At 43.1% G+C, this 20,547-nt stretch overlaps 1 protein-coding gene across 1 annotated transcript in view; it reads left to right on the plus strand.

Moving 5' to 3' along the window:
* Positions 1-15,761, plus strand: part of LOC126285122 (uncharacterized PE-PGRS family protein PE_PGRS54-like) — a 113,453-nt gene extending 97,692 nt beyond the window's left edge. Inside the window, exon 4 of the mRNA XM_049984444.1 lies at positions 15,744-15,761. Within this exon, the coding sequence (XP_049840401.1) occupies positions 15,744-15,761 (18 nt within the window). The remainder of the gene's footprint in view (positions 1-15,743) is intronic.
* Positions 15,762-20,547: the final 4,786 nt, after the last annotated feature.

The raw sequence follows: 20,547 nt of genomic DNA on the forward strand, positions 1-20,547 counted from the left end.
TTACGTCGGCTTTGTAGTCCTCGCTCTGGACCAAGTTAATGAGCGATGGGGTGCGTGTCAAGCCCTTTGCTATCGCGACACGGTAAATCGATACCGCTATGCGTCACCGATTTGTCGATAACTACCGGGCGACCGAAAGGCTGACAAGCCATTTAAAATTCAGTTTCCATTTTGTGTGTGGGCTGCAAATTGCGAATTATTGTCCCATTCCGGTCGATACGGGAAGAAATAATGCAGCGCGTCAGCTCTGGCGAACCGGACCCCACAGGCGCAAATGGAGCAGAAGTTGGCGCGCAGGAGCGTTCCGATAGCTGGCCTATTGTCCAAGTCCCTGGCACCTAGCTCGAAACGGCAATCCGCACTTATCGCTTCACGCTCGATAAAGTCAATGCTCCTTCAGTACGCACTAAATTTGTGAACCAGTCCTACAAAAATAATGTTCTCGTGCGTTGGAAATGATAGGGTAACCTCCCCACTAGAACATCAACAAACAGGGAGATTCAGCTGCTTCTAGTAATGTCGCTTTATACAACCTGCAGTTTTATCTCTGGCCTTCAAAAATAACGCTCGATATTTTCATATTGTCTTGTTCAATATGCGGGAACTACTCTGAAGCGCCAAAGACACTGATATAGGCATGTGTATTCATGTACACAAATACAGACACACAGATAATTGGCAGGACACTTAGAAAACGGAACAGATCTACTAAGGAGACTGCCTACACTAGGTTTGTCCCTCCTCTTCTAGAATACTGCTGCGCGGTGTGGGACACTTACCAGATATGACTGACGGAGTACATCGAAAAAGTTTAAAGAAGGGCAGCACGTTTTGCATTATCGCGAAATATGGGAGAGTGTGTCACAGAAACGACACAGGGTTTCGGCTGGACATCATTAAAAGAAAGGCGTTTTTCGTTGCGACGGAATCTTCTCACCAAATTCCAATGACCAACTTTCTCCTCCGAGAGCGAAAATATTTTGTTGACACCGACCTACACAGGGAGAAACGAGCACCGCTATAAAATAAGGAAAATCACAGCTTGCACGGAAAGATATACGTGTTCGTTATTTCCGCGCTATACGAGATTGGAATAATAGAGAAATGTGAAGGTGGTTCGGTGAACCCTCTGCCAGGCATTTAAATGTAATTTGCAGAGCATCCATGTAGATGTATTTGTAGATGTAACTAAACAGGCAGAATACGGCGCTGCGGTCAGCAACGCTTATAGAAGACAACAAATGTTTGGCACAATTGATAGATCAAATGGTTCAAATGGCTCTGAGCACTATGAGACGTAACATCTGAGGTCATTAGTTCCACCGGCCGGAGTGGTTGAGCGGTCCTAGGCGCTACAACCTGGAACCGCGCGACCATTACGGTCGCAGGTTCGAATCTTGCCTGGGGCATGGATGTGCGTGATGTCCTTAGGTTAGTTAGGTTTAAGTAGTCCTAAGTTCTAGGGGTACTGATGACCTCAGAAGTTAAGTCCCATAGTGCTCAGAGCCATTTGAACCATCACCAGTCCCCTAAAACTTAGAACTACTTAAACCTAAGTAACCTAAGGACACACATCCATGCCCGAGGCAGGATTCGAAACTGTGACCGTAGCCGTCCCGCCGTTCCGGACTGAAGCGCCTAGAATCGCCCGGCGACCGACTGATGGATCGATTACTTCTACTAAAATAGCAGGTTATCAAGATTTAATCGAGTTTGAACGCTATGTTACAGTCGGCGCACGAGCGATACGCCACAGTATCTCCGACGTAGCGATGAATTGGGGCTTTTCCAGTACGTCTATTTCATGAGTATACCGTGATTATCAGGAATCCCGTGAACCATGAAATCTCCGACATCGCTGCTGCCGGAGAAAGATCTTGCAAGAACGGGACCAACGACGACTGAAGAAAATCGTTCAACGTTACAGAAGTGCGACTCTTCCGCAGATTACTGCAGATTTCAGTGCTGGGCCATCGACAAGTGTCAGCGTGCGAACCATTCAACGGAATATCATCATTGTGGGGTTACGGAGCCGAAGACCCGTCGTGCACCCTTGATAACAGCGCGAAACAAAGCTTTACGCCTCGCCTGGGCCCGTGAACACCGACAATGTACTGTTGATGACTGGAAACATGTTGCCTGGTCGGACGTGTCTAGTTTCAAATTGTATGGATGTGTACGGGTATGGAGACAACCTCATGAACCCACGGACCCTGCATGTCAGCGGTGGACTGTTCAAGATCATGAAAGGTCTGTAATGGTGTGGAGAATGTGGAGTTGGATACATAGATGTGTGTAGATACAACTCTGACAGGAGACACATACATAAGCATCCTGTCTGATCACTTGCATCCATTCATGTCCATTGTGCATAGCGACGGACTTGGGCAATTCCACCAGGACAATGCTACACCCCACACGTCCAGAATTGCAACAGAGTGGTTCCATTATAACTGTTCTGAGTTTAAACACTTCTGCTGGCTACCAAACTACCCATGCATGAGCATATCTGGGACGCCTTGCAGCGTGCTGTTTAGGTGAGATCTCCATCTCTTCGTACTCTTCCGGATTTATGGACAGCCCTGCACGATTCATGGCGTCAGTTCCCTCCAGCACCACTTCAGATATTAGTCGAGTCCATGCCACGTCATGTTGCGGCACTTCTGTGCGCTCACTGGGCCCCACACGATATTAGGCGAGGCTACCAGTTACTTTGGCTCTTCAGTTTAGCTCGGCGTCAGTATCGCTGTGTTGTGTGCTGGAGGGCGGGGGGGGGTGGGGGAGAGGGGGGACACGATGTTAGGCAGGTGTGCCAGTTTCTTTAGCTGTTCAGTGTATTAGTTCTACAGAAAGAATCAATAGGAGCTTCTGTACAAAATGTAATGTGTATTCAAGAAAAATGTACAAAAGTGGCCTTCAAGCGGAATTCCACTCCCAAACTCAGCCCTCACTGATCGAGACTTCTAGTACGTCATTCATGACACTCCATCCCATATTTGCACAATGGCTTCTTTGTCGCCTTAAAGGCATTGTTGACTAACATCTGTTTATCATGTCCGATCTCATAGGTAACTAACCCTCACAACCGTTACAGCGTCTATTTAAAGCAAACCTGATTTGCATCTTCGAAGTGGCACTACTAGCTCCACGTCTACGCTACTGGCGCGAAATTTGAACAGAGCTTGTGCAGCGACAGACTTAACTGGAATACGATTCTTCTTGTCTCCAGCTGTTGTGGCAAATTCGATGTTCTCGATGGTCTTGTAGACTGTTTGTTTAGAACGGCGGCGATATCTTCTGTCGCTGCACAAGCTCTGCTGGATGGTCCTGCTGTTTTCGTCGGTTGTAGACTTAATTTTAGTATAGATATAAACGATTCTTTTGGCCATGGTAATGGATGGCTTACCGTTGCCATTGTTCGAGGAGGTACTGGAGTACCAAGTGTTCCTGGACTTGAAAGTTTTGTTGACAGAGACATTATTGCCTTTCGCACTTACCATATTTCTGAACTAGCTAATAAGGATTTTGGTAAATCAGCATATGTTTCTCCTTCTTCTTTGTCATTATATACTCGTAACAGGAGGAAAATATCTGTAAACGAATCTGTATTTATTTGGGTTAAAGGCAAAGGTGTATGTGAATATGTAAAATTTGTTGGTGATTGTACTTTATATTTCCATAAATAAATTTTTTTTATCCAAACTTAAAACCTTAAGGGAATGTTGTTGTTGTGGTCTTCAGTCCTGAAACTGGTTTGATGCAGCTCTCCTTGCTAATCTATCCTGTGCAAGCTCCTTCATCTCCCAGTACCTACTGCAACCTACATCCTTCTGAATCTGCTTAGTGTATTCATCTCTTGGTCTCCCTCTACGACGATTTTTACCCTCCACGCTGCCCTCCAATAGTAATTTGGTGATCCCGCGATGTCGCAGAACATGTCCTACCAACCTATCCCTTCTTCTAGTCAAGTTGTGCCACAAACTTCTCTTCTCCCCAAAGCTGTTCAATACCTCCTCATTAGTTACGTGATCTACCTACCTAATCTTCAGCTTTCCCCTGTAGCACCACATTTCGAAAGCTTCTATTCTCTTCTTGTCCAAACTATTTATTGTCCAAGTTCACTTCCATACATGGCTACACTCCATACAAATATTTTCAGAAACGACTTCCTGACACTTAAATCTATGCTCGATGTTAATAAATTTCTCCTCTTCAGAAACGCTTTCCTTGCCTTTCCCAGTCTACATTTTATATCCTCTCTACTTCGACCATCATCAGTTATTTTGCTCCCCAAATAGCAAAACTCCTTTACTACTTTAAGTGTCTCATTTCCTACTCTAATTCCCTCAGCATCACCCGACTTAATTCGACTACATTCCATTATCTTCGTTTTTCTTTTGTTGTTGTTCATGTTATATCCTCCTTTCAAGACAATATCCATTCTGTTCAACTACTCTTCCAAGTCCATTGCTCTCTCTGACAGAATTACAATGTCATCGGCGAACCTCAAAGTTTTTATTTCTTCTCCATCTATTTTAATTCCTACTCCAAATTTTTCTTTTGTTTCCTTCACTGCTTGCTCAATACACAGATTGAATAACATCGGGGAGAGGCTGCAATCCTGTTTCACTCCCTTCCCAACCACTGCTTCCCTTTGATGTCCCTCAACTCTTATGACTGCCATCTGGTTTCCGTAAAAATTGTAAATAGCCTTTCGCTCCCGGTATTTTACCCCTGCCACCTTTAGAATTTGAAAAAGAGTATTCCAGTCAACATTGTCAAAAGCTTTCTCTATGTCCACAAATGCTAGAGCGTAGGTTCCCCTTTCCTTAATCTTTCATCTAAGATAAGTCGTAAGGTCAGTATTGCCTCACGTGTTCCAACATTTCTACGGAATCCAAACTGATCTTCCCCGAGGTCGGCTTCTACCAGTATTTTAAAGCTGTAACTTATTAAACTGATAGTTCGGTGATTTTCTCATCTGTCAACATCTGCTTTCTTTGGGATTGGAATTATTATATTATTCTTGAAGTCTGAGGGTATTTCTCCTGCCTCGTACATTTTGCTTACCAGATGGTAGAGTTTTGTCAGGACTGGCTCTCCCAAGGCCGTCAGTAGTTCTAATGGAATGTTGTCTACTCCCGGGGCCTTGTTTCGCCTCAGGTCTTTCAGTGCCCTGTCAAACTCTTCACGCAGTATCGTATCACCGTTTCATCTTCATCTACATCCTCTTCCATTTCCATAATATTGTCCTCAAGTACATCGCCCTTGTATATACCTTCGATATACTCCTTCCACCTTTCTGCTTTCCCTTCTTTGCTTAGAACTGGGTTTCCATCTGAGCTCTTGATATTCATACAAGTGGCTCTCTTTTCTCCAAAGGTCTCTTTAATTTTTCTGTGGGCTGTATCTATGTTAACCCTAGTGAGATAAGCCTCTACATCCTTACATTTGTCCTCTAGCCATCCCTGCTTAGCCATTTTGCACTTCCTGTCGACCTCATTTTTGAGACGTTTGTATTCCTTTTTGCCTGCTTCATTTACTGAATTTTTATATTTTCTCCTTTCCTCAATTAAATTCAATATTTCTTCAGTCACCCAAGGATTTCTACTAGTCCTCGTCTTTTTACCTACTTGATCCTCTGCTGCCTTCACTACTTCATGCCTGAGAGCTACACATTCGTTTTCTACTGTATTTCTTTCCCCCGTTCCTGTCAATTGTTCCCATATGCTGCCCCTGAAACTCTGTACAACCTCTGGTTTAGTCAATTTATCCAGGTCCCAACTCCTTAAATTCCCACCTTTTCGTAGATTTTTCCGTTTTAATCTACAGGTCATAACCATAATATTGTGGTCAGAGTCCACATCTGCTCCTCGAAATGTCTTACAATTTAAAACCAGGTTCCTAAATCTCTGTCTTACCATTATATAATCTATATGATACCTTTTTGCATGTCCAGGATTCTTCCACGTATACAACCTTATTTTATCATTCTTGAACCAAGTGTTAGCTGTGATTAATTTATGCTCTGTGCAAAATTCTACCAGACGGCTTCCTCTTTCATTTCTTAGCCCCAATCCATATTCACCTACTATGTTTCCTTCTCTCCCTTTCCCTACTGTCGAATTCCAGTCACCCATGACTATTAAATTCTCGTCTCCCTTCACTACCTGAATAATTTCTTTTATCTCATCATACATTTCTTGAATTTCTTCGCCATCTGCAGAGCTAGTTGGCATATAAACTTTTACTACTGTAGTAGGCATGGGCTTCGTTTCTATATTGGCCACTATAATACGTTCACTATGCTGTTTGTAGTATCTTACCCACACTCCTATTTTTATTAATTATTAAACCTACTCCTGCATTACCCCTATTTGATTTTGTATTTATAACTCTGTATTCACCTGACCAGAAGTCTTCTTCCTCCTGCCACCGAACTTCACTAATTCCCACTATATCTAACTTTAACCTATTCATTTCCCTTTTTAAATTTTCTAACCGACCTGCCCGATTAAGGGATCTGACATTCCACGCTCCGATCCGTAGAATGCCAGTTTTCTTTCTCCTGAGAACGACGTCCTCTTGAGTAGTCCCCGCCCGGAGATCCGAATGGCGGACTATTTTACCTCCGGAATATTTTAGCCAAGAGGACGCCATCATCATTTAAACATACAGTAAAGCTGCATTCCCTCAGGAAAAATTACGGCTGTAGTTTCCCCTTGCTTTCAGCCGTTCGCAGTACCACAACAGCAAGGCCGTTTTGGTTAGTGTTACAAGGCCAGATCAGCCAATCATCCAGACTGTTGCCCCTGCAACTGCTGAAAAGGCTGCTGTCCCTCTTCAGGAACCATACGTTTGTCTGGCCTCTCAACAGATACCCCTCCGTTGTGGTTGCACCTACGGTACGGCTATATGTATCGTTAAGGCACGCAAGCCTCCCCACCAACGGCAAGGTCCGTGGTTCATGGGGGGAGGACCTTAAGAGAAAAACAACTTTAATTCAAAATTGGCTGAAGGCCCATCACATAAGACTCAACAAAATCAATTTTTTAAAAGGCCGAAGGCCTTACTTAAAACAGTTCTTTAAATTAGGCTGAAGGCCCAAACAATCTTGCTGGTTTCGGTGGCCGAGCGGTTCTAGGCTCTTCAGTCCGGAACCGCGCGACTACTACGGTCGCAGGTTCGAATCCTGCCTCGGGCATGGATGAATGTGATGTCCGCAGGTTAGTTAGGTTTAAGTAGTTCTAAGTTCTAGGGAACTGATCACCTCAGATGTTAAGTCCCATAGTGCTCAGAGTCTTATGCCGTAAGAGCAAAACAACATTAATTTAAAAATCGGCTAGAAGCCATACAAATACAAACAACAAGAACAAATAAAAAAAGGCAGTACACCCAACAGCACTCAGAAGTTTCCAAGGGTCGATCTGGAGTTCGAACACAAACGCTTGCTGAGGTGAGCCAGGCAGTCGGCCGAACCATTCTCGATCTGGAGACAACCCAAACGACAGACAGTCAACGGACCCACTGACAAGATAACTTCCACTCCACCCAATCTGCACGCAACAGAGAGTTTAATGGAACAACGTAGAAGGTATTGGCGCCCACAACCAATTATACATTGAGCTCTCAAACTACACACCATGCCGGGCAGCGACAACACGATAAAGAAAATACAGTGTCAGAATTTACGTCAACGGCCGGAGCAGGTAATGAGAACGTTAACGGCCACAAGGCAGAAGATTCCGCTGGTACACTTCAGTTCAAAATAACCATGTACAGTTAAACTGCAAAGGAGGGCGCCTAAAATCTGCCTACTTGAAAACACACGTCGTTGCTCTCAGGAATGTCCTAACAGCCAACAACGAAATCTAAACGACACAACGTGAACAGTCGTGACTTGCTGGTAGATTAGGTCAAAGCTCAACATTCGTGTCCAGGATCGGTGAGCCACGGACCTCCTAGCATAATGCATTACACTCTCTAACCGTGGGTGGTCGCCGCCAGCGGCCTCAGGCAAATTACGCGCTGCCGAGATTTCCTCGCTGCTCCACACCAACCGAGCAAGTGCAGGCCCGGAAACGGTGGAAGGATCAAATACACGTCGGCCGATGTAACGACCAACCGAACGACCAACCAACATTCGTTCCGCTCCAATCTTCGCCCATTGGACACTTCATGTGTGTCGCCAACGGTCGGCGAGCACTTTCTGTCTGTGCCTCCCCGACTTCACTGTTGTTGCGTCCCGATTGGACAGCTGGTTAATCTCCAACAGACTGTCAGAAACACGAGGATCCGGTTATACTATCTGTCACTCCAGAGATGGTACAACAGTGCACTTATCGATACTCGTTACCACTGCCGCTGGCGGGCAAGTCAGGCAGGAAGTCAATGACGCCAGTAAACAGAGTAAGACAACGAGGCGACAGTATCGTAATACAATATGACAAACCATAAATGGCATGAACACGTGCGGTGCACGGCTCAGCAATTAAAACAATTCAACAATCGATAGTATAAAACACTCTACAGCGGCTGATTAATCCTTTTTGCCAGATCATATGTCTCTTGTTTCTGCTACAGTTAAGAACAATAATCGTGAATATGTTTAAATACATATCATGGTAGAATGTACAAAATAATAGAAGAGATGGAGGAATATCAACTGGTGGCATAGCAAAATCGGGTATGATTATATTGCATCGGTTGCGGCAGTGGCGGCTGTCAGCGTGAGCTGTGAATCTGAGAATCTATTCCAAACACCAGTCTGATACATTACCTACGTCTTCGGTGAACCGAGACTCCTATTAATTCTTTATGTTAACTGGCATGGTACATGCTATTTGGCTGGAATAGCACTTACGACATTGTCCTCAAATTGCTCGCGAGTGTTAACTGTCAGAAATCGGTGCAATTCTCCATACTAGTAGACTTAGTAGTTTATCTCCTTACGAGTTAAGACGAGCCAGTGAACAATTGTTTACATAATGCCTCTCGCAATGGTCTGAGCGCAGCATGAGTCGCCTTGCTCAAACACTTGAATATTTTCTGCAAGAGGAGAAGCCAATTACTCTGTCTCCAATTTGCCTATTTCAAAGCTGGTGGCCGTACGTTTCCTTGCTGGCCAATCAGGGCATCCTTACGGTTTACATCTGAAACCCACAGGAGTTTTTGTAACCTATCACAGACGTCGTTTCTTTTGTAAGACACAGTTTAACTTCTGCTACGTAACACTCAGATAAAGAGCTTTTATTAACGCAGGTGGCTACAGTGCGTCACCAACGTTTTTTGTTGGGTTTGTCTGGACGCTTATCTTCGATCTCCAGCCGTGTTCCGGTAGAAAGGCTTTCCACACCGTTAACAGCAGGAACAAGGGCTGATTTTGCCGGCAGCCGACACAGTGGCTGCGGCGCCTCATTGTGTCTGCTAGGTGTCCTGTGGCGAGGTTTTCAGCTGCGGAGATGGCGTGCCATCATAAAATTATCCTTTCCCTCAGAACTGCGTCCTGTAGCTCCGGTCAGGGAAATTACTTGCATGCAATTACTAGTGCGAGTGTTAGTGGTTTATATTCATGAAATGTCGGTTTGTCTATTCGTTTCGCTTTGCCTATCAATACAATTTGTACATTTTCACGCAACTAGGTCATGTGGCACGTCAAGTTAACTGGAATTCTTTTAGGTATTCAATGTAAGGTGCGTTATTTGTTTGACGCCTTACACGTAACCACCTTTGTCTTTTTTTTTTTTTTTTTTTTTTTTTTTTACTGAAGTTAGACAATGGATGAGGTGTTGTCTGAGTCACTCATAAATTATGGATTTTTTCAAGCATTGAATTTTGGTCAGCTACTTGGTCTAGTCCTTGTTCTATTCAACTCTATTGGTTTGTGTACTTTAATTTTCAACATGGTTAACTTTGTTATTGATTTAATTGTCTCCATTACGTAAATACTATAAAGTTTTATACTGATAACAATATCTTTTTCTTATTTAGTTAAATGGGTTGTGTGTATTTTACGCTTCATATCTAAGATGAAGAGCCTCTCACATCACCTTTTAATACTATTTTCTCAATCACATACTATTTAAATCAGTCTAAAAAATTATGATTCTAACAACTAATGTAAGCATCAGAATAATTCATTAAAAATCCTAATCATTACAAAAATTTTAAAAGTTTCTTTTATTGATTGATGCAAATTCAAAAATTTTAGAGTCACAAATAATATTCATACACACACATTATTTTAAAAAGGTATTCTTCTAACAGACAATGTGCTTTTTAAGAAATGTTGTCAATAAAAACATAAAAATATTTCACTTGCAGACTTATTATACCTGACATTATAAGTACATAAAACATTTCGTTACAAAAAGGTTTCTCCTACATTTCTCCTGAGACAAAAATTATGAAAAGACTATTATACAATTCTTATTCAGACACCTAACACACAGCCGCCGGAGTGGCAGAGCGGTTCTAGGCGCTTCGGTCTGGAACCACCAGGTTCGAATCCTGCCTCGGGCATGGATGTATGTGATGTCCGTAGGTTAGTTAGGTTTAAGTAGTTCTAAGTTCTAGGGGACTGATGACCTCAGATGTTGAGTCCCATAGTGCTCAGAGCCAGAGCCACCTAACACACATTGTCTAGAGAGATGTAAATTATATCAAATCGATACGAGCACATCGAAGTCCTATGTTTGCAGCATTTTCTCTGTCTGACAGTCATTTCTACTTAATTTTGACCAGTATTTTCACACGATATCTACGAATGTTCTTGCATGAAGTTGACGATGACTGTCTTTGCACAAAGCTGAAGGACTTGTGCGAAATTCCTAACTATTATAAGGCTATTTAATGGTAAGATGTTTGATGCCCATGTCTGGGGATTGATAAAAATACAAACGATTTGAAGACAATTGGGACCAGAGATATCAATTACGCTAAAATTCACATTGAAAATATCCAAATTGAATGGGGGTCGGTAAAGATCAATCAAAAAGATGTACACAATTAAAATAATTCAACAATCCATAGTATAAAACACTCTACAGTGGCTGATTAATCCTTTTTGTTATATCAGATATCTCGCATTCTTGCTTCAATGAAGCATGACAATCGTGAATATGTTTAACTACAGGTCATAGTTGAACGCACAAAAAAGTAGTAGAGATCGAAACGACTGAAGTTCTGAGTGCCAGTTGAATATCACTTGCTGGTGTAGTGCGACCGCATCGGTGGCGGCAATGGCGGCTGTCGGTGAGAGCTGTGAGTCTGATTGTGAGCATCTATTCTAAATCTCTCTGATACATTGCCTACGTCTGTGGCGAAACTGAGACTCCTATTTATTCCCTACCTAAGTTAATTGGCATGGCACACGCTGTTTGGCTGAACAGCGCGTACGCCGTCGCCCTCAAACCGCTCGCAAGAGTTAACTATGAGTGCTCAGTGTGATTCTCCATATTAGGAGACTTTGCAGTTTGACTCTTTCTGAGTTAAGACGAGCCTGTGAACAAATGTTGACATAATGCCTCTCGCAATGGTCTGAGCGCAGCACGAGTAGCCTTGCTCAAACACTCGACGATTTTCTGCAACAGAAGAAACCAGTTACACTGTCTGCAATTTGCCTATATCAAAGCTGGTGGCCACACGTTTTCTTTGTGGCCAATCAGGGCATTCTTGCTTGTTATATCTCCACCCACAAGAGTTTTTGTTGCCTATCACAGATGTCGTTTCTTTTGTAGTGCCGAGTTTAACTTCTGCTACGTAATATTGACATGAAGGGCTTATTCTTAACGCAGGTGGCTGTAGTGAGTCACCAAAGTTTTTAGTTGGGTTTCTCTGGACGTTTATCTTCTATCTCTAGCCGTGTTCCTATAGAAAGGCTTTCCGAAGGGTCTTCGTTTAAAGCAGGGACAAGGTCTGATTTTTCGGTGGCCTGCACAGTGGCTATGACACCTCATTGTGTCCGCAATGTGTCATATGGCGAGGTTTTCAGCCACACAAGAAGGCGTGCCACCATAAAATTATGTTTTCTCTAGGAACTGCGTCTCATAGCTCTGGTCTGGGAAATTACTTGCATGCAATTACTAGTGTGTTAGTGATTTATATTCACGAAATGTCGGTTTGTTCATTCGCTTCACTTTGCCTATCAAAAAAATTCATAAATTTTCACATAACTATGTCATGTGACATATCGAGTTAACTGGAATTGTTTCAGACGTTCAGTGTAAGGTGTGTTACTTGTTTGATACCTTACACAGTGATAACCATCCACAATGCATTCCCATACATCATCTACGCTATCAACATTGCTGGAATACACCAAAACCATGTGGGATAACATTGTGGTCTGAGGTGCCTTGCCACAGTTCACGCAGCTTCCTCTGTCAGAAGTTCGAATCCTCCCTAAGGCCTGGGTGTGTTTGTTGTCCTTAGCATAAATTAATTTAAGTTAGATTAAGTAGTGTGTAAACCTAGCGACCGATGACCTCAGTAGTTTGGCGCCATGAAACTTACCACCAAATACAAGAAAGCTCTTAAATATCAGTGCGCAAAAAATCCAATGGACTGAAGTCAAAGTATGGCATTGAATGCCATTTGGTTCCCAGTTCGAAGTGATGAACCCATGTTTCGTTCATGTGAAAATATTCAATAGCAAATTGTCACGATCAGTCTCTTAAGGCACAAGGAATTCCACAGAGATGGTCCCCGTCGCCCCTCACAGTCTTGTTTTAGGTGGCGAGGAAGCTAGGGCCATACATTCTTGTGAACCCTAACTGGTGGACAAAAAATGGTTCAAATGGCTCTGAGCACTATGGGACTCAACATCTGAGGTCACCAGTCCCCTAGAACTTAGAACTACTTAAACCTAACTAACCTAAGGACATCACACACATCCATGCCCGAGGCAAGATTCGTACCTGCAACCGTAGCAGCAGCGAGGTTTCGGACTCAAGCACCTAGAGCCGTTCGGTCACAGCGGCCGGCAAAGTTTCTGCACCTTTCAATATTGCAAGAGTCATAGCTATGATCGGAAAAGCTTGTGTGACCTTGTTGCGATGAGACAGACGCCTTGCCTAACGACTCACCATGTTTTTCTTCACTGCCCGGTCTCCGCAGGCATCGTGCAAACACCTATGAACATCTGCGACGCTCTGGTTTTCCGCCAAAAGAAACTCACAGCTCTCTGCTTGAAACGGACCTCCATTACGGACGCCGTTTTAAAGACTAAATATAGTGCTCTCACGAATCGGAACTTATGAAACTATAGGGGCTGAAGCGGGAATATTCCGCGGTGTTCCACAATAAATTCCCCATTTTTTCAGCAGAAACTTGCCGAGAAAGAAACATGTTGCATTACCTATTGTACGCACCACGTAAATACTTTTCCCGTTCCATCCATTGTTTTATTTGATTTATTTTTTGCAATTACCAATCTAAAGCGGCTTTTTTTGTTTATAATGGCATTAGTGAGTGGCATTTTCGATATGATTCGCTACATGGTATAAAAGTCGATCATTAATTACGGATTACGTATGGTTATACGCTACCTGAAAAAATAGTTGAGCGCCCTAGGAGTAGCAGAGGAAACGTAATGTATCTTCACTGGTTGAGAGGATGTGTGATATTATTTCAGTGATTGCTATACTGAGTAAAATTTACAAAGAACTCCGCAATACGAGCCCACTCATCACTATGATTTTTCACCACCTCCAGCCTGAACGCGTACACTGATCCAGTCGGGATGGGTGTCGTAAAGATGTTGTATCCTCCCCCGAGACAAGCAGTGCAACAAGTACTGTCACTGCTCCTTGATGTCCTAGATATTGGCACTGGGGTGGAATAGACGTCTGAGCTGGTCCTAAACGACTCGTACCAGAAAAATGTCTTCGGTTCTTGATGGCCATGGGAGTACCTCAACATCACGCAGACAGTACACAGAGGTATGTGCCGTATGTGGATGAGCATTCTCCTGCTGAAAAGTGGCACCACGATACCGCAGCATGAGAGTTGCCTCAGTCATTATCAGCAGTGCTCTGAAGTCATACCAGATGGCTCTGCACCCCATAGCGCTAGCTGCAATACAACTGTGTCCCTCCAGAACATCTGAAGAAAGGGATCTCTCTCCAGGTTGTTGCTAAACTCGCCGACGACAGTCATCCAGGATAGTACAGAACCGCAGTTCATAGCTGAACACAATGCAATGTCATTCACCAGTAATCGACGCTTCCTGTTTTTGGCAGCACTTCAAAGGCAACCGTCCCAGTTGTTGTGTTAACGGTAGCCTACACTTGGGACGGTAATTCTATAGTCCGATCGATGCTAGTGAGAGATGATACAATTGCATGGAGGTTATTAGCTCTTTTTACGTTGTTGGCACAGATGTGACATACACCCAACAAAAAATAAAGTTTTGCATCGCCCTACTTGCCAGAACTCCTGAAGATAGACGTTGACTGTGGATACTGTATCACAGACAGAGTCCCTTTGACTTTTTAGAGATGTCACTAAACCCGCATGAGCAGCGCTTATTAGACGGAGGGGGTTCGACAACCGATCATTTCCAGTCAATCCACCAGAAAGACAGCACGTGTTGTATGTAGTTCAACCATGCCTATACGGTCAGTACTCCGGTTCCATCGCGTTCGCATTGTTACTTTGTGCCAGGAAGGTCTCTCAACAAGGGATGTATCCAGGCGTCTCGGAGTGAACCAAAGCGATGTTGTTCGGACATGGAGGGGATACAGAGAGACAGGAATTGTCGATGGCATGTTTTGCTCAGGCCGCCCAAGTGCTGCTACTGCATTGAATGACCGCTGCCTACGGATTATTGGCTCGGAGGAACCTTGACAGGAACTCCATATTGAATAATGCTTTTCGCGCAGCCACAGGACGTCGTGTTCCGTCTCAAACTGTGCGCAATGGGCTGCATGATGTGCAACTTCACTCGCGACGTCCATGGCGAAGTCCATTTTTGCAACCACGACACCATGCAGCGCCGCACAGATGGGCCCAACAACATGCGGAATGGACCGCTCAGGATTGTCATCACGTTCTCTTCACCGATGAGTGTCGCATTTGCCTTTAACCAGACAATCGTCTGAGACGTGTTTGAAGGCAACCCGGTCAGGCGGAACGCCTGAGACACACTGTCTAGCGAGTGAAGCAAGATGGAAGTTCCCTGCTGTTTTGGAGTGGCATTATGTTGGGGCGAAGTCCGCCGCTGGTGGTCATGGACGGCTCTGTAACGGCTGTACGATACGTGAATGCCATCCTCCCGCAGATAGCGCCTCCCGCCGATAGTGCAGCCATACCGGCAGCTTATTGGAGAGGCATTCGTCTTCATAGACGACCATTCACGCCACTAGGGCACATCTAGTGAATGACTTCCTCTCGACTATAGCGGCCAGCATGTTCTTCAGTCACAAACCATATCGAACATGACTGGGATGGATTGAAAAGGGCTGTTTATGGACGACGTAACCAACCAACCATAGTGGTGGATCTACGCAAAATCGCCGTTGAGGACAACTCCTAGTCCTGCACATTGATCACTCAACTTCTGACGCTGCTCACGCCTCTACATATACCTTACCAGGCGTGGTAAGAACATTACATGTGAGCAGCACTCATGAACTCCGGCGGCCGTTCTACCTGTTACAGAGTGATGTATGTCTAATAATCTACATAACCGTCGATGGTATGTACGTGTACCAAGCTACATTTAAATGATACTCTGTTTTCAGGCTGCTTCACTTTTTTAGCAGACAGTAAAGGCAATGGAGTTCACATGCCTCTAAGTACTATGGGGCTTAACATCTGAGGTCATCAGTCTCCTAAGAGGTAGAACTACTTAAACCTAACTAACCTAAGGACAACACATACATGCATGCACGAGGCAGGATTCCAACCTGCGACCGTAGCAGCAGCGCGGTTCAGGACTGAAGCGCCTAGAACCGCTCGGCCTTAGTGGCCGGTGGCAATGGAGTAATACAAAAGTTTACACATCGGAAACGTTACACATAAATGCCACAATGCAATAAAAATCGCAATTGAGATTGGGACTCATTTCCTGAAACGTATCGTGCGAGAAATAAATAAACGAAATCAGGGACTGGCAGGACCAAAAGTTTTTGGCAAGAAGCAAACCCTATATAATTGTTGTAATTGGATATTTGCATGTCCTTTCCCTTTGTTACGGGTATTACCCGGCATTAATCCTACTATAGTGGGACTGGTGGAATAGTCCACATTTCGTGACGGTAGACGATCGTCGCTCCTTTCCTGGTAGACAACTGCATCGTCAGCAATAATCTCATAGTGCGTTCGACTAGCATCTGATAAATCTTTAACGTATACTGAGAATATTAGTAGTTCTCTTCCTTGGGTCACGCCCGTTGCTATTTTCGTTTCCTTTGAATATTGGCCGTTCAGTGAAACGCAGTGTTACGTAAATTGTTTGGCCCAATAAAACACACTGGTGTGCGCAAATTCACATTGTGTGTCGCTTCCTAGTAACATAGCTCGATGAAACTTGGACCACACATAAAAATAATATCTATAGTGCAGTGCAAAGGCTAAACGAAAAAAATACGCAGTGAGACGAATAGAAATGACATTTTTATTGAAAGACAATAATGTCACTTCTACATCGCAATTTATCCTAGTTCCCTGGACATTATAAAAGGGGAGACGTGCTTTTAATAACACAAATGGCAATGCGTGCTCTGAAATGTGCTCCGATGCAGGCCTCGAGTTTGGTAAGGAAATTTTTATCGCTGAAAGTTCCGTTTTTCCATCAGCTGAGAACTGTTAGATAATTGTTGGTGTACGTGGTCACTAGACCCAAGCAACATAGGGCCTCCACACACCATAACAGCAGGGCCATCAAAAGACGTTCGACAATGCTGGGCGTACCGTCAAAGTGTAAGAAGTGGAAACACGACAATTATCGAAAATGATCATTTTGATGGTCCGGGTGTTTTGGTGTGAGGAGACATAGTGCTTCATGGGTGTGCTAACCATCAAATCTTGGAACACAGGACACGAATCGGTCAACATTATTTTGACATTGTATTCGTTCCCCATGTCCGTCTGTTGTATCGTAACGACGTAAGTTTTGTATAAATGATTTTCTTTTGATATATGACCATTTGCAGACTTCGGCACCTACGTCAGTTACAAAATATTTCAAAATTATTTCAGTACTTTTTAAAGTTGTCTCTGAATGGTTCTTGAACGAAACTGTAATTAAAACATCATCATTTGAATCGTATGCGCAGAAATACGTCACTCAGTCCAATTGGTTTAGGCAAACTTTTTTCAATTTAGATGTCACTTGTTTTTTTCTCAGACATTATATTAACGCAAGAATCTGCTTAAATAAATATTAAAACAACATTGAATAAACTTTTAAGACTCAAACTCGCGATGGACGTTGTCAAAATTAATAATCTTGTCAAATAAATCAATAATTCTTCATAAATAAATTCTCGGAACACGTATTTAATCTTTTGTAGTATACACTAGTTTATTATCTTCCTATATACTACACATAGACGTGAACCTGAGCCTTCACAAGATAGGACTGAACATTTACAACATGATTAAACTTTCCACGACGTCATTATTGTAGAAACATTACAAATACTTATTTTTACAGTTTCTAGAAACACGACGCAACAACCCGGTTTGAGGATCTTCTGTTGCTCTTAGGCTATCGACCCGCGACGTATAGTGGCCAGCAATTTTCTCTCTGGTCCCGGCAGCGAAGATGCTGTCTCCATTCGTTGCGCCGCCCTCTCCGTACATGAAACATAAAAATAAATACAAAACTTTAGATAATTCACAGCAGTTATAAATATTACAAAATACACAAACAAAACCCTAAATTAAACTTATATTCACCTGCAAACTGGTGGATGGGTGACGCTTCAATTTCACGTCCCATTACACTGTTCAGGACTGCATTCGGCGCTCACTTCATTCTTATGGATGACAATGCTCGAACGCATCGAACAGTGCAGATGGAGGAACTCTTGGAACGAGAGGATATTCGGCGAACGGACTGACCCTAGTTTAAATTCTTTCGAGTCCGTGTGAGATGCGCTGGAGAGACCTTCTGCAGCATGTACACGTGCCCAAAGATCATCCAGCAATTGTCAACTGCGCTGCTGGAGGTATCGAATGGCCTACCACATGAAGTCCTTACCAATCTCTTTTCCCGCATGGCGTCCGTGGTGATCTCACACTGTTAAGAACCATGTCCCGTGGTTTTTAATGTCCCAGGAATCATAATTAATCACGGTGTCCTATGTGCAAATATTGTCTTTGTATAACACTGTAATTTCTGTTAGTCTCCTTGCGTATTTCTTTCAGTTATCATCTGTTCAATACAGCCGCATTCCTTTCGATGCTATGTATCATTGAGCTGTGACACATCATGCCAAAGTTATATCCGACTTTAAGTTTTGCACTCCTCTGCATCCTTGAAGATATTCTACGGTCACCTAAAGACTACATTAGGCAGTGAGTGTTTATATAGCCATTTTTTATACCAAGAAGAATTTCAGGCCTTCAGCGGTCGTCAGTTGGTGCAATACTGCTATGGCTTTAATTCTTCATTAATAGTACGCTTATATCGACTGTGTTTTGAACACTGCAGTCTCCCTGTACATAACAAATTCTCTACCTGCCCATTTCCCGAGATGTACAGCTACGTGCAATTAATTGTTGGAGCACTTACTTTTATTTTATATCGTATTATGGTTCCTTTTTTATCTATGTCTGAAGCAGGGAGGGTCACGGTAAGCTGCTGAATGAACAGATCAATTTCGCCGCCGATGCCCATTTAACCGTCAAAACTAGCTACTCGCCTGGTGTCTGCTGTGCCGTCCTGTTGACACCGCGCTGTTTGCGGCACCCAGCCGCAGTTTCCAACCTCAGCGTGCCATCCTCTCCAGGCCGAGCGTTACTAACAATTTCTGTCCTAAAGCCCCTTTTTACAACAGCGACATTTCGGTCAAAATCGACTATTCGAAGAGCTTGCGCCTTTCGTGTCTTCGTACAGATCAACAGCCAACGACGACGTGAGTGTGTCTGTGACGCCAATGATCTGTTCATTGCGTCGACTATGGTGTTCTCAGTCTTCCAGAATCGTGCAAGCTGCCCATACGTAGAGACAAGGGACTAGGGCAGCATCTACTAATATCGAAAGTTATAACCTATTCTGATCGAGCTCACTCCTACTATAGGAATGGATTTTGTGCTTTAGTCTCTTGTTAATCTTTATCATATTGTTTGTTTTGTTTTTGTGGCATACTGAGAAGTTACTCATAGTCCTGGTATTTCATCCTACTTTTGTTCTCCTACAAAATACATTAAATCAAAAAAGTATTTATGTTTTACTGTGAGTAAATAAGAACGTAAATAGATGAACATGTTTTAATGAAAATTATTTCAACAGTGAAACAGTCAGAATAATTGGTTAGAAAAAATTATTTTTATTGTTATCTGACACCTAGCAAACAAACAAGATACAAAGACAAACCAAAAGAGTGCTATTTACTATGTTCTACATATTGTTGGCAATTATATATTATCTCAAAACAATCAATTTATATATTCTGAAGTATGTATGACAATTGACCTATTCTTTAGATTTTTCCGTAAAAAGAACATTCCCTCATAACCTCACTTGCCCCGTCCAGAGGCTACACTGGTAACTAGACGCTGACGTGTAAACGAAAATGACTACTCAAAACAGACGTGACCCAATGGGGAAAAAAGGCGCTAGCAGACTCACTTGTCTCAAATTGAGACAAGAGAGTCGATCTACATCTACATCTACAAGGATACTCTGCAAATCACACTTAAGTGCTTGGCAGAGGGTTCATTGAAGCACTTTCACAGTTCTCTATTATTCCAATGTCGTAAATTGCGAGGAAAGATTGAACACCTATATCTTTCCGTACGAGCTGTGATTTCCCTTATTTTATCTTGGTGATCGTCCCACCAATGTAGGTTGGTGTCAACAAAATATTTTCACGTTCGGAGGAGAAAGTTGGTTATTGGAATTTCGTGACAAGATTCCGTCGCAAAGAAAAACGCCTTTATTTTGATGATTTCCAGCCCAAATCCTGTATCATTTCTGTGACACTCTCTCCAATATTTCGTGATAATACAAAACGTGCTGCCTTTCTTTGAAATTTTTCGATGTACTCCGTCAGTCCTACCTGGTAAGGTATTTTAAAACGGGGCGAACAAACCTATTGTTGACAGTCTCCTAAGTACGTCTGTTGCATTTTCTAAGTGTGCTTCCAGCCTTTGGTTAGCCTTCCTCACGACTTTATTTCTTTGTTCTTTCCAATTTCAGTTGTTCGTAATTTTAATACCTAGGTATCTAGTTGAATTTACGGCTTTTAGATTAGACTGATATATCGTGTAACCGAAGTTTAAGGAGTTCCTTTTAGCATTCATGTGGATGACCTCACACTTTCCGTTATTTAGGGTCAAAAATGGCTCTGAGCACTATGGGACTTAGCTCCTATG

Source organism: Schistocerca gregaria, chromosome 8, assembly GCF_023897955.1.
Source record: "Schistocerca gregaria isolate iqSchGreg1 chromosome 8, iqSchGreg1.2, whole genome shotgun sequence".
Lineage (NCBI taxonomy): Eukaryota > Metazoa > Arthropoda > Insecta > Orthoptera > Acrididae > Schistocerca > Schistocerca gregaria.